We start from the raw sequence: 12,746 nt of genomic DNA, 5'->3' as shown, positions 1-12,746 counted from the left end.
TTATGGGTATGCAAAGGCTAGGAGAAGGCTGAACAACCTGACCATATTTCCCGAGGGTGAATGGAAAGGCAATTTTCACTTTTTTTTTTTCTCATCTATCCATCAGCCTACTTCCTCCTTCACTATTTTCACGGCAAGCAAATCGCCGTTGATTTATACCGGTATCAAAGCTTTAGCCCCAACATAGAAATTATGGATTCTTCCAAAGAAGTCAAGAGGCCAGGGACGGATTCAAAAGGGCAAAATGGACGGAGAAAGAGGAGACAAGCAAACCTGTACGATGCAGTTGCAGGTGAGATCTCCGACTTCCTACTTTAACGCCTTCAACTCACTGACACTATCCATAAACAGGACGAGTGACCACCACTCATCAACTCGCCTCATCAGCCGTAGGCACAAAGTCCAGAGATGGCTCTTATGGTCTCAGGGACGCAACTCTCGCCCCAGAAGAAGTTCTCTTCCAGCGCCTCGGCGCGCCCCAGCGCTACGCGGAAAAGGATCTTTACCACTCACAGCACGAGACACTGTCCAAAGAAGGCAGGGGCCTGCTGCCAGACAGCGACCTACTCAAGGCGGTGCACGGGTATGCAGCGACTTTCTACGAGCAGCTGGCGGTTCCGGGCCCGGGTCAGGATGCAAAGAACCTCAGGTCGAGCTGCTTTATAGGGACGCGACACGTCGACGAGCGCAGCATGGACGAGACGGCACTCATCGCGTTTGGAATCCTACTACAGGAGGCCGGGAGGGAAGTTCTCGGGCGACGCGGGGACCTTGTTTTCACCGAGGGCTTGATTGAGGAGGAGGAGGAGGAGCAAAGCGCAACGAATCGCCGAGGTCGCAGCAGGTCACGGTCTGTAGGTGTAGTAGGCCAAGAACCCGTCCATCCAGGAGAGGGAGAGGTGTTCTGGCGAAGATCGTACCCGAAGCGGCGGAAGATGACCGACGGCGCAGGACGATAGCCGACAGCGCGGGGGTGGAATATGGGATCCCTGCCCAGTGTACGCTGATAATATCTGCTGGCTATGGTCTGGACTTTGAACGTCGCCCTATCAGCACTTCCTGAGACTTTATCTAATCGACGACATGAGATAAAGCGGGCTTTTTGTACGAGGTATCTCTATTTTCTCCCACAGAGCCGACTATAAGCTCAAGTACCTAGCCGAGAGACGACCCGCATAGTGTGGGGCTCTGGTAAAGGTAGCAGCATATCACACAAACAAAGGAAAAAAGCGGCATGCATGCATGGTCGGTTGCCCCGAGGTACTTCGCATGTCCTGTTACGACTTAGTCCGTGCCGTAAGCCATGCATCTGGACGCGTCGCCCAAATTTCCCAAGTGTCTTACTCCATATTATACATAAGTAGTGTGATTTGGAATATTTGCCGATCAATAATACCTCCAACCAAACTTGCATCTGTCTATAGTGGGGTTTGATTTGGAAGAACAATCAAGCCATCGCCAATAACCACACATACTCTTAAAACAACAGTGATAAGGACGACGAGCCGTGATACCTGTCATCACTATAACCCATTTCCCCCATTTTGTCCACTGCCCGCTACAGCTTTCGGAGGTGTAAGTGAATGATCACTCCCCTGACATACTCCTATCGACTTGGAGACTCAACTAAACTGCTAAAAAAAAATATGAGGATCACATTCAGTCTTTCGCTGGTCCATATTGGCCTTTTATTTACCATCATGGCTGAAACGCTATCCTACTCGGAGCACAGATATGGCCAAGACCATGATCTTCAGACTCTGGGCATTTGGGACTTGCCAGCCAAAGACGACAATACAAGTACCACTACTGACGGGAAGTGCTGGATAGTGTAAGTGAAACTGAAACCACTACAACCTCAACCAAATACTTACTCCCCTCCCGCCCACAAGCTTCATCCACGGCGGCGCCTGGCGCGACCCCAACGTAGACCTGCACAGCTTAGAGCCCACCATCTCCAGGCTCCTGGCCGATGAGCACCGGGACTTCACAGCCGCCCACATCGCCGGTTTCGCCTCAATCAACTACCGCCTCTCCCCACACGCCAACTTCACCCAGGACCCGGCAGCCACGCCGGCCAATGAGCTCCGCGTCGCCCAGCACCCGGAACACATCCAGGACGCCGTGGCCGCCATATCCCTTCTGCACAACCTCCGATCCCTCGACAGGAACGGCGGCTACGTCCTGACGGGCCATTCGTGCGGCGCAACCATGTCCTATCAGCTCCTGATGGGCGCGCAGGCCGGCGCGCCCCAGCCCTCTGCCCTGCCCTTCCCGCTCCCGGCCGCCGTCGTCGGCTTCGAGGGCATCTACGACCTCAACGGCCTGAACCGCCGCAAGGACGGCAACTACGCGGGCTTCATGGCGGCCGCGTTTGGCGACGACCGCACCACCTGGGACGCTGTCAGCCCGGCGCTATTCCGCGGCTACGCAGACGCGTGGTCGGCGGCGCCCAAGCGGCTCGGCGTCGTGGCCCACTCGCCCGAGGACTCGCTGGTCGACATGGACGAGGCCGTCGTCATGGAGCGCGCTCTGCGCGAGAGCGGCGTGCCGGCGTTGCTCTTGGACGACCTCGCTGGCGACCACGACGTCGTGAGGAAGGAGGGCGTGCACACCGCAAGGGTGTTGGTCAAGACGATTAAAGCGTTGCAGTCTTGAGAAAGAAGAGAAAAAAAAAAGACAAAAGGTCCGGAAAGTTATTGTTTTTCGATGTACACACGTTTCCCTTATATAATCGCTGCTGCTATACAAAGACACTGAAGGGGTATGAGGATAGTAGGCGAGCAATGCGAAACGGAACGCTGTCAAGAAATTTGAGATCAACAAAGAACCGAGAAAATGAGCAAAGAAAAAAAAAAAAAAAAAAAAAAGTAACAAGGCATGGTGAAAAAAGGAGATCAACCTTCATCAGGACCACGTATCAAGTCATAATGCTTCGCCTAGTCATTAAATTAGAGTGTCGAAGGAGTTTGGGGGCTTGCTTCTCGAAACGTCGGCAAGAGGCATACAACAAGAATAACGTAGCAATACAATACTGGCTCCTAGCCCATGCAAGCCCGTTTTCAACATCCTCGATGGAAACATTCATTGAGGGTAATTGTAAGAGAGAAAAACACAAAAAAAAAAAGGGAACATATTCACAAAAGTATACCCAGGCCGTGAAAAAAATAAAAAAAAATAAAAAATGTATCAAGCACGCAACAATGGACATAGCGCCGACACCGGTTTTAGTCCCCTATAACACTGTCCTCGTCCATCGCGTCATCAGCGCCACCGCCGCCTCCCTCATCTTCATCCTCGTCCTGCGGCTCGTCCTCGATTGGGTCGTCGATGAGCTCGCGCCGCCGCAGGTCCTCGACGGTGCCTTCTTCAGGTAGATCCTCGTCGTCATCGTCAATGTCGTCCTCGACGACTATGGCCTCGCTCGGCGGCTGCTTGCCCGAGGTTGCATCCTTGACCGACTGCTTGCCCTTTGCCCGACTCTTCTTCTTGTCCGCATCTTCGAGGCCCTTGGACTCGTCCAGGTAGGCCAGCACCGCCTTGAGGTTCTGCCCCAGCCTATGCTGGTTCCTCAGCAGTCGCCTCCTCAGCCTGCCCGCGCGAGGACCTGACCTGTCCATCATGCCAGCGCGTACGCACATGATGAGCTTGCCTGCAATGTCGCACAGGTTCTTCTCGGCGCGCAGCTCAGCTGCCTTGCGGCCCTCGTCTGTCCTCGTGGCATCCGCCTCGTTCTCATCGTCGCTCAGCATGTCGTCGTCCTGAGGGTCGTCGTCATGAGCCGGTTCAGCGAGTGACTTCTTGGCCCGCATCGCGTAGAGCCGCTCGGCCGTGTTGTATATGGATATGATCTCGCTGACCAAGCCTTGTTCCTTGACCTCCTGTACGAGAACCTGGAGCCCAGCATATTTGCTGGCTTGCGACGGCGTCTCGTTCTTCTTGCCGTTGACCGCCAAGCCAATGGCTGCACACAGCGTCTGCAGGTCGCAGTAGTTTCCGAGCGCAAAGAGACGAAGTTCGTCGTAAGCACCACGAGACGAGAAGGTGTGTACAAGATTGTTGTCATATGTCTTGCGGAGGTCTGACAACCGATCAACTTCGTCGTTGGAGATGTCAAGATCGCCCTTGATTGCCTTGAGAATGTCTCCCGCTTTCCACATAAAGTAGAAATGACAGGCCTTGATGGTGTAGATGGTCACTTCGTCCTCGATGTTATCAATGTCGTCGTTGACCTCACCCAGCTTGCCTCGATGGACCATGTTCACCAAGATCTGGATCGGCGGTGAGCGAGACTCGTCCGAATCTCCCTCGGCCTCGAACACGGGAACACAAGCAGAGATGCTAGCAAGCTTGCTTATCTTCATGACGAGGGTAATGAGCTGAAGCAATGCGTTCTCTTCAAGGTTGCCACGAACGGATAGCTCGGTCGTTTGGTCGAATCTGCGCAGCGCACCGATGAGATGCTGCCACAGGTCTTCCATCTTGCGCTCGACCAGCTCCTGAAGCTCTTCGTGCCGGCGTGCCTGAAGCAGTGCTCGTGTGGCCTGGAAGATGACTGCCGTGTCGGCGTGCCTCAGGAATTGGGCGCATATCTCGTCGAGCAATCTAGAGTAGGTTGTTGAATCTTGGCGAAGTTGCAAGAACACCTCGAGATCCAAGTGTCGGTGAAGGCCGAGTACAACCTTGGCAGTGTTTGCCTCGGCGCCGTACTTTTTGAGAAGCCGGGGAATGACCTCGGCGAGGTGTACAGCCGTGCCTTCGCCTGCCTCACCGTCACCGGTCCTCCCGGGCCTCTTCTTGAGCCGTTCCTGCTCGCCGTTCTGCGCAAGATTCAGTTGTACAGCAGCCGCGAGCACCTCCAAGAGGACTGTTTCCTCCTGGCCTTCTGGCGCAACTGCTGTCCGGAATGCCGCCTCCGTGGGTTTGGCTTTGGATCGTGATTTCGATGTCTGGCGGACGCTGTGATCGAACAACAAGTAGCCTGCAATAATCTCCCAGTTGCTGATCTCGGGCATCTTTTCAAAGAGCGCCTGAGCGGCAAGCGTAATTCGTGTCTCTGAGAAAGTCGGATCGACAACGTCTGTGGCGATCTCTAGCCCCAGTGTACGATGCGGCGGCACTGGCTCCTCGTCTGTCGTGTAAGCAGCCAGCAGCTCGGCGAGGCACTTGACCTTTATCCAGTCTTCGCGTGGCGAGTCGTATGCATCCTGATCGTCGTCAAACATCTCCTCGAGAGCCTCGTGGCCGCCAATATCCTGAACCCTACTCTCTATGCTGTCCTGAATTCCGTGGATGAAGAAATCCGCCACAGCCTTTCTTATTCTGACCTCGGAATCTATAATGAGCTTGCCAATCTGGTCGATATCATCAGGCTGGAGGTTGCCGCTCTCCCGCAGGCAATCTATGACGCCAATCGCAGCAACTCTGACGCCAACGTCGGAATCCTTGGTGCAAATCTCGACCAGGCGAGGCCTGAATCTCTCGATAAAGTGTCCGATCTTTTCCGCATCCCGCTTCAGGATCCGCGCCAGTTGCTTGAGCACCTCGTGCCGTGCTTGCGGCGCAGTGTCTGATAGCAGCCATCCCAGATAACGCAGGTAGTTGGGTGCAATGTAAACGGTGGGAAGGACAAAGGTCCAGTTGCCCAGGGCCTCCACGCACTCTACCCGAATTCTGACATCGACGTCCCGGTACCGGTGGATAAAGACAGTGTCGAAGAGCTCGTCCATCTGCTTTTTCAAAAACGCTCTGTGTTCGCTGGCCTGGTCGAGGGATTCTTGCAGAGCCGTGAGCTTTTGCCTACTCGCCTTGTCTTTCCTTGATCCTAAACGTGCCTGTTCGGCTTCGAGCTGTTGGGTTGCCTTGGTGATCCGTTCATCGACTTTCCTTGCAATATGAACCAATGAATGGTGCATTGAGAGTGCTATAGTGGTGGCGGTGTGTCGGAATGGGCGCAGGGTGGACGATGACATGGAACCGACCCATCTCACAATATTCTCCATGAGCACCTCGTCCTCGTACAACGTCTCGGTTTCATGCAGTACGTTTAGGAGCGACTTGAAGAAATCGACAAGCAGACTTCGGAATGACCTGGTGGTTTTGGACTTGGCGATTAAAGGATAATCCGCAAGTTGGCGCTGGCGGGCATTCGATTGTGAGTAGATGGCTCAGAGGAAATTAAAAAAAAAAAAAAAAAAAAAAAAAAAGATAGGCCCGCGGGGAGCGCAGTTGCACTTACGTCTTCGTATAAACTCTGCAGCTCTGCGAGTCTGTTTGGACAGTTGTCTGGGTCATTAATGTCATCCTCGTTGACCTCCTGGTCACACCCTGCAGACCGCAAGACGCAGTTCACCAGGTCCGTCACGGCTTCAGTCTGGTTCTGGGTATATTTTGTGTACCAGCGGCCGGCGACGTCATCCGAATTGTCGCCCGATCCAAAGACATCGGCTAGATTTTGTCTCGTTAGTACCTGGTGTGGCTGTTTTCTTCTGAGCGAGAAGTGGACTTTGGGGAGAGCGGGGGGTGAGGGTTACCGTAGAGGGAATCGCCATCGCCATTAGCGACAGATATGCGCGGCGCAGCTTTCTTGGGCCTGCTGGGTATGCTAGCCGAATGCGACAGGCCAGCACCATTGATCTTTGGCTTCTTGGTGGCCGGCTTTTTGGATTTGCCGTTTGAGCGCGCATTGTTTCGCTTCCTCGGCCGCGGCGCATCGGCATCCTCATCGTCTGGATCGTCGTCGGGCTCGTCTCCGTCCTCGTCAGCCTCTTCGGGGTCGCTGAGGTCATCATCAGAGCTAAGTGCATCGTTCTCTGTGTCGTCGCGACCGTTGGGGCGCTTCCGCTTGCCAGCGCCGGAAGGAGCGGGCGTGACCTCGGGGGTGAATTTGGAGGGTGCCCGCACGACGCGGCCCGATCGACTCCGTCGCGATTCGGGGTCTGGGCCCGGCGAGGCTGTCGCGTTGGCGTCGGCGCTTTCCATGAGCAGCGGACTAGGTAGAAATATGGGGAGGGGGAAGGGAAGGACAGCGAGTATCCGAAGTGTACGAGTGTTGAATTGGCGACTGGGGTTTGTGGTTCGGTGATCGATCGCTCCGTTGGATCAAGCCCCGTGTTGATGCGACAGGCCGCCGTTTGCCAACGCCTGAATTTGTTTTCGTCGCGCGTCAGATCAGGCCCAGCTCAACGCGGGTTCCAGGGTGCCTGGGGTGGACTGACCAGCGCGCGCGCGACGTTAAATTGTTGCTGCCTCAGGCCCGAAGCCCCCCATCATCCCAAAAAAAAACCCTGGCAGTTACCGACAGTGAGACCCCCACATTATTGATTGGTGCATACTGTACGTTCTCCCGTCATCTTGGCGGCCCAGAACTCTGTCCAATACCGCCAAATAAACTACTGGAAAAAGGCAAGCGCGAAACTCCGAATATCTTCAGTATATTATTTGAATTTGTTTCTTTTGCTGCCCCTAAATATAGCCCCAGCATCCCTTTGTACAAGCCAAGATGAGCTCAGTACAACGGATACCCACCCTGTACCGCATCATGCTGTCATGGGTAGAGCCAGCGTTTTGCGCATCGGGCACTGTCTTGGCCACGTTCGACCCGACACGGTATATCGACACCATGACAACGAATTTTGCATATGATCCGCCTGTACATCGAATCCTCCTGGATCAGATCGGTGCGGTGTATCTCCTCATGGCTTTCAACAGCGCCGTCGTGCTGAGGGTGACGGATGACCTCAGGGTCTGGAAGGCTGTGATGGGGGGGATTTGGGTGAGCGACATGTTGCACATCTGGGCCACAGTCAAGGAGCTGGGTGTCGATGTCATCCTCAACCCCCTTTCTTGGAGAGCTGTGGACTGGATAAATCTTGGCATTCTTGTGGGGATGATGCTACTTCGCATTGCTTTTATTTTCGAGGTCGGCTTTGAGAAACAATCCAAAAGGAAGCTACGTTGAAAGGCATTGCCAAGCTGAGCTGTTAGAGGCATTGGCAGTAGTATATCTGGGATTGATGATCTGTGGCGTCGTGGGATCCGCTCTTGGCTGTGTACCATAATGTACAGAACTGTACAAAGTTCGTTTCCAACAGGAAATCTGGCGAATTAAGTATATTCCGCTGTGTCATTATCAAATCCCGGGTGTTTGAATCCTGTCCAAAAACTCATATGGCATGCCTGAGAAATGTGCACGCGTCTCAAAAAGTATCCCATATTTGCCGATAACCGACCACTGACGTTGATGTTTCGCTGCTTACAAATCACACGCGCTAGGCTCCTCGTCGAACGTGAAATGGGCTCAACGCCATAGTATCTATGGACAGATGCAGGTAGAACCCAAACAGCAGACACTTGAATGACATGTCTATGATAAAGTCTAGTCCAGCCTCCTTTCCTCCTCGTCACGCCCCAGAAGCCCCTCGGCCTCGGGACCCTTAGCTGACGCGGACGACGGGTAGAGGACGTAGTGTTGCGCAAAGAAGATGCTGTCGTATATCATGGATACGTTGGCAAGCCCCAGCTTGACAGGGTTGCCAGTGAAGCCCGACCAGTCGTGCAGCAGGTAGCTGTCTATGCTCTGCTGCGCGATGCTGAGGAGGCCGCCCGAGAAGTCCAGGGCAATCTGCGAGATGCTCCAGCCCTTGGTGCTCCTGTTGCGATGGTTCACTATAACCTGCGGCGTGTACTTGACGAGGGTGACGATGAGCTTGACGTAGCTCACGGCGTACATAACGTCAAGCCAGCACCAGTCTCGCGCCGGGTCCGTGCCTGGGCCTTCCCTGCCGGCTACGAAAAGGAACACGGCAGCGACGCCTACGATGCAGCCGGTGATGATGCCCAGCATCCAGCGGCTCGGGCGTTGGCTGACGGGGGCGCGTTCAAACCCGCCCCATAAACCAGGAATGTACTGACTCGTTGTGATGCAAGAGAGGATGAACCCGTGGAGGGCAAAGACGACGTCGTTCAGCCGCGTGGTTGGCTCAAGTCCATGGTTGCGCGCGGCATACTGGCTGCGGATGACGGGCGAGTAGCACATAGAATAGTTGTAGATGAAATAAGAGAAGAACCCTGTGGGCGAAGAGCTTGCTGATCAGATATAGGTACCTCTAGGGGAATGTCGGTACGTAAGGTAAGGTACGCAGCCGGATATGCCATATAGGGATCAAATCTAATGCTGAAGCCATGCGTGCTTGGCGGCCCATTTATTGGCAGAGTATGTAATAACTTACCCAGAGAGTTGGATAGGGGAAAGTCAATTGTGGTCCCTGTTGTCGACCTTCGTTGGTTATTCAACATGGCCTGTGGGTAAAATGAAAGGCTCCAGCATGTGAAGTAAACCCAGCCAAAGAGCCATGACACCCAAGGGAGCATGTCCATCTTGGCGCCGATTGAACCCAATCACAGGTGTTCAAAAAAAAAAAAAAAAGAAGAAGAAAAAAGCGGCTATCGAGAGCCCGTTGCTACAAAGTTTCAAATATTCGATGAGCGGCCTTGATTTTGGGCATATGAAATAGACTAGCATAAGCGTGAGTGACGAGGAAACGTCCGAATGATATTACTACCAACAGATTAATTGACGCAAGAGTCAGCAAGTCGGGTCCGTAAGGGTGTGAGGAAAAGGAAAAGGCAACATTGATCGGCAAGGGCGGGTACGTAGGTACCTTTGGGTACAACCGTACAACACAACACTGCCACCCGGTCGCGACCGATCTTAGGATTTTAGTGTGGGTTCGAGCTTGGTTGCATCCAGGGGTCCCTTGAATAAAGCCCCCGCACACAGCTTTATTATGATGTCGGCCAAGCAGGAATTAACAAACTCCAAATTGCTCCTGCATATAACTATTGTGAGCGGAGGGGATAAATCATATAAAAGAAAGTTAAAAAAAAAAAAAAAAAAAAAAAGCAGGTTGATACCGTAATTGTTAGCATAATCACACTCTTCCGAGATTATGCATATCTGTGATACGTCAAAAGCTATTGTCGGTTGGCAGATCATTATGGCGCCTTTTGTTAGTGCTTGCATCTAAGTTCTGAACTCATTAAATCGTTTTGCTCCCCGCTTGGTCGGGTCAGGGTGATCTCTCACAGGATTTTTAAAGTGCTTTTCTATAGGAAGGTGGGCCAAGTGTCACTCACTACCAGCAAGGATTGCATCGTCTCAGCATATTGGCCCTTCCCGGGACCCAAACTCTTTGGACTGTTTTCGTTCACTTGATTTGATACTTTCTTGGCTTTTTTTTTTTTTTTTTTTTTTTTTTTTTTTTTTTTTTTTTTTTTTTTTTTTTTTTTTTTTTTTTGCCCCATCAAACGGACGAATGGCTCCGTTGATTTATGAGCCCTGGTCGTTGCAGATGCAAGCCTACCATAGTACCATACTAGTGAGTGCCATGGTGGCCATGCAGTATAAAGCTTTGTAGGTAAGTACTTTAAGCAAGCGCGGGCAGTCATGTTGGGTACCGGGGCCTAATATATGTAGCAAGCGTGGTGGTATAAGAGAAGCAATGCTCTTTCCTTTCTCCCAGTCTCAGTCAGGATCCCTTCCCTCTCGCCCGCCCCTCATCCCCCTAGTCAACTCAGGAGCAGGCAGGTAGACGAACTTGGCTCGGTATCGGCAAATATGAAGGGATCTACAACCATCATCTACGCCTTGGCCTCTCTGCTGGCGCAGCCTATTCAGTCTAGCGCCGAGCCCGCTTCCCTGGATGCCTGCGCCAGTCTGTCCCGGGCGCTCCCCGGCAAGGTTTCGTACCGCAATTCGTCAGCCTTCGCTGTTTCCAACAACTACTGGTCTGCACGCCAGTCCGATGTTGCGCCGGAGTGTTTTGCATATCCCGGGAGCACCGCTGACGTTTCCGTCATGGTCAAGCTCCTGGCCTCCATCTCGGCTCCCTTCACCGTCAAGAGCGGCGGTCACACGGCTCACCTGGGCTCGAACCTCCCCGGCGGCGTCACCCTCGACCTCGCGCGCCTTAGCCAGGTGAAGGTCTCGCCCGACCGGGAAACAACCTCGATCGGCCCGGGTGCTCGCTGGGTGCAAGTCGCCGCAACCCTTGACCCGCTTGGGCTTGCCGTGGTCGGGGGGCGCATGGGTGATGTTGGAGTTTCTGGCCTCGTCCTGGGCGGTGGATTGTCGTACTTTTCGGGCAAGCATGGTTGGGCATGCGACAATGTGCGTGCTTACGAGGTGGTCTTGGTCTCTGGCGAGGTGGTAGAAGCGTCGCCCGGGCAGAACCCCGACCTCTACTGGGCCTTGCGCGGTGGTGGAGGGTCCAGCTTCGGCATTGTTTCCCGCTTCGACTTGGCCACTTTTGCCCAAGGCGACCTCTGGGGCCTCCAACAATACCATTCGCCGGTGGTTCGGGCCGAGCTCTTTTCGGCCTATTTAGATCTTGTCCTGAACCGTCTTCCTTCAGACTCTTATGCGCATAACTTGTTGATCTTCGTCGACAACCCACTCCTTAGCAGCGAAACTGCCATAAACTACATGTACCATGCCAAGCCTCCTGCAACCAGCGGCGCCATCCCTCCTGTGTTTGCCAGAACCAGCGCCGTTTCGAACGTGCTCCTGAACACAACACTGGTCGGCAACGTTTCGACCCACTTCGCCTCTCTATCCAACGACCCCTACGGAAGCCGCAGGGCCTGGACCAACGTCGCGGTGCACCTCAAGGAAGGATCTGAGAAGCTGCTTGAAGAGATTTATACTATCGCGCAGGGCCATCGCTCACTCGTAAAGGCGCTCGGCACCGAAGCCAAGGACAACTCCACCTGGGTCTTGTTCGGCCTGCATCCCATCCCGACCAACGTGCTCGAGGCCATGCAGAAGAACGGCGGCAACGCCTTGGGCCTGCGGCCCGAGGGTGGGCCCCTGACGCTTGTTCAAATCAACTCGGTCTGGGCGCACCCTGACCTCGACGAGCGCGTGCTGGCAAGCGCCGACAAGGCGATCGCCGATATTCGCGCCCTCGCCGCCGAGAGGGGGGCGAGGTCTGACTTTGTTTACATGAACTATGCCGCGCAGGGTCAGGACGTCTTTGCCGGCTACGGTAGGGCGAATGAGGAGCAGCTGGCCAAGGTTGCGCAGAAGTACGACCCGAACGGCACTCTCAAGAAGCTGTGGAAAGGCTATTTTCAGATATGACCCATCTATTTGCATTCGGTGCAATCTGATTACGGCATTATAAAATAACAACTTGGTTCTAAATGCTGCATAAATGGATTGCAATGTCCATGCACCGTTTCTCGTCTTTTCAGCATGCTAGATTAGAATTAGACAAGGAAATCAAAACATTACAGCAGAGCACAAGGACCCGGCTGCTCTCTACAAACTATTGAGTCTCTCTGTCTATCGTGTCTATCTTGTCTAGAACGGGGATTCAAACACAGCAAAAACGACAACTCAAAACATTACAAAAGGAATAATAACTCGGTACAGGCCGTAGTAGTCAAGAGAAGCCCATCCAATGATCTCTTTTTGTGCGACAAGCTTTCTTCCATCTAACTGTCTTTTGATCGTTCCAAGCTGATGTGCTTCTATAGGAGGAGCATAAGAAAGGTCAGGTTCCAGAACCGGTGAAAAGGGAAGAGGAAGATGCAACCCAAGAAATCCGAAAGCAATCCAGTGGTTTTGTGTTGTTTCGTGGAGGTAAAAAAAAAAAGGAGTATAAACGCCAGATGGGGGCAATAGACATAAAAAAAAAAAAAAGAAGACCCAATCCCTGAACAAAGAAAAAAAAAAAAAACGA

At 53.3% G+C, this 12,746-nt stretch overlaps 6 protein-coding genes across 6 annotated transcripts; 4 read left to right on the top strand and 2 right to left on the bottom strand.

Annotated features, from left to right (window-relative positions):
* Window positions 1–192: 192 nt before the first annotated feature.
* PpBr36_01699 (uncharacterized protein) lies at window positions 193–959 on the top strand (the record flags this gene model as incomplete). Its single annotated transcript, XM_029888883.1, has 2 exons — window positions 193–292; window positions 352–959. The coding sequence occupies 2 exons, from the start codon at window positions 193–195 to the stop codon at window positions 957–959; spliced, it is 708 nt and encodes a 235-aa protein (XP_029752078.1).
* Window positions 960–1,700: 741 nt separating this feature from the next.
* On the top strand, window positions 1,701–2,658 carry PpBr36_01698 (uncharacterized protein; the record flags this gene model as incomplete). Its single annotated transcript, XM_029888882.1, has 2 exons — window positions 1,701–1,831; window positions 1,893–2,658. 2 exons carry the CDS (start codon window positions 1,701–1,703, stop codon window positions 2,656–2,658), a joined length of 897 nt encoding a protein of 298 aa, XP_029752077.1.
* A 569-nt stretch (window positions 2,659–3,227) lies between these two features.
* On the bottom strand, window positions 3,228–6,990 carry PpBr36_01697 (uncharacterized protein; the record flags this gene model as incomplete). Its single annotated transcript, XM_029888881.1, has 3 exons — window positions 6,534–6,990; window positions 6,239–6,447; window positions 3,228–6,137 (listed from the first exon to the last, which is right to left on the bottom strand). The coding sequence occupies exons 1-3, from the start codon at window positions 6,979–6,981 to the stop codon at window positions 3,228–3,230; spliced, it is 3,567 nt and encodes a 1,188-aa protein (XP_029752072.1). The 5' UTR covers window positions 6,982–6,990.
* Window positions 6,991–7,501: 511 nt separating this feature from the next.
* On the top strand, window positions 7,502–7,960 carry PpBr36_01696 (uncharacterized protein; the record flags this gene model as incomplete). Its single annotated transcript, XM_029888880.1, has 1 exon — window positions 7,502–7,960. The coding sequence occupies one exon, from the start codon at window positions 7,502–7,504 to the stop codon at window positions 7,958–7,960; it is 459 nt and encodes a 152-aa protein (XP_029752071.1).
* Window positions 7,961–8,377: 417 nt separating this feature from the next.
* PpBr36_01695 (uncharacterized protein) lies at window positions 8,378–9,378 on the bottom strand (the record flags this gene model as incomplete). Its single annotated transcript, XM_029888879.1, has 2 exons — window positions 8,378–9,069; window positions 9,231–9,378. 2 exons carry the CDS (start codon window positions 9,376–9,378, stop codon window positions 8,378–8,380), a joined length of 840 nt encoding a protein of 279 aa, XP_029752070.1.
* Window positions 9,379–10,618: 1,240 nt separating this feature from the next.
* On the top strand, window positions 10,619–12,142 carry PpBr36_01694 (uncharacterized protein; the record flags this gene model as incomplete). The annotated part of the gene is made up of 1 exon (XM_029888878.1): window positions 10,619–12,142. The coding sequence occupies one exon, from the start codon at window positions 10,619–10,621 to the stop codon at window positions 12,140–12,142; it is 1,524 nt and encodes a 507-aa protein (XP_029752069.1).
* Window positions 12,143–12,746: the final 604 nt, after the last annotated feature.

Source organism: Pyricularia pennisetigena, chromosome 2, assembly GCF_004337985.1.
Source record: "Pyricularia pennisetigena strain Br36 chromosome 2, whole genome shotgun sequence".
NCBI classification, from domain to species: domain Eukaryota; kingdom Fungi; phylum Ascomycota; class Sordariomycetes; order Magnaporthales; family Pyriculariaceae; genus Pyricularia; species Pyricularia pennisetigena.
The sequence above is the reverse complement of the archived record's forward strand: the minus strand, read 5'-3'. Positions and strand labels throughout refer to the sequence as shown.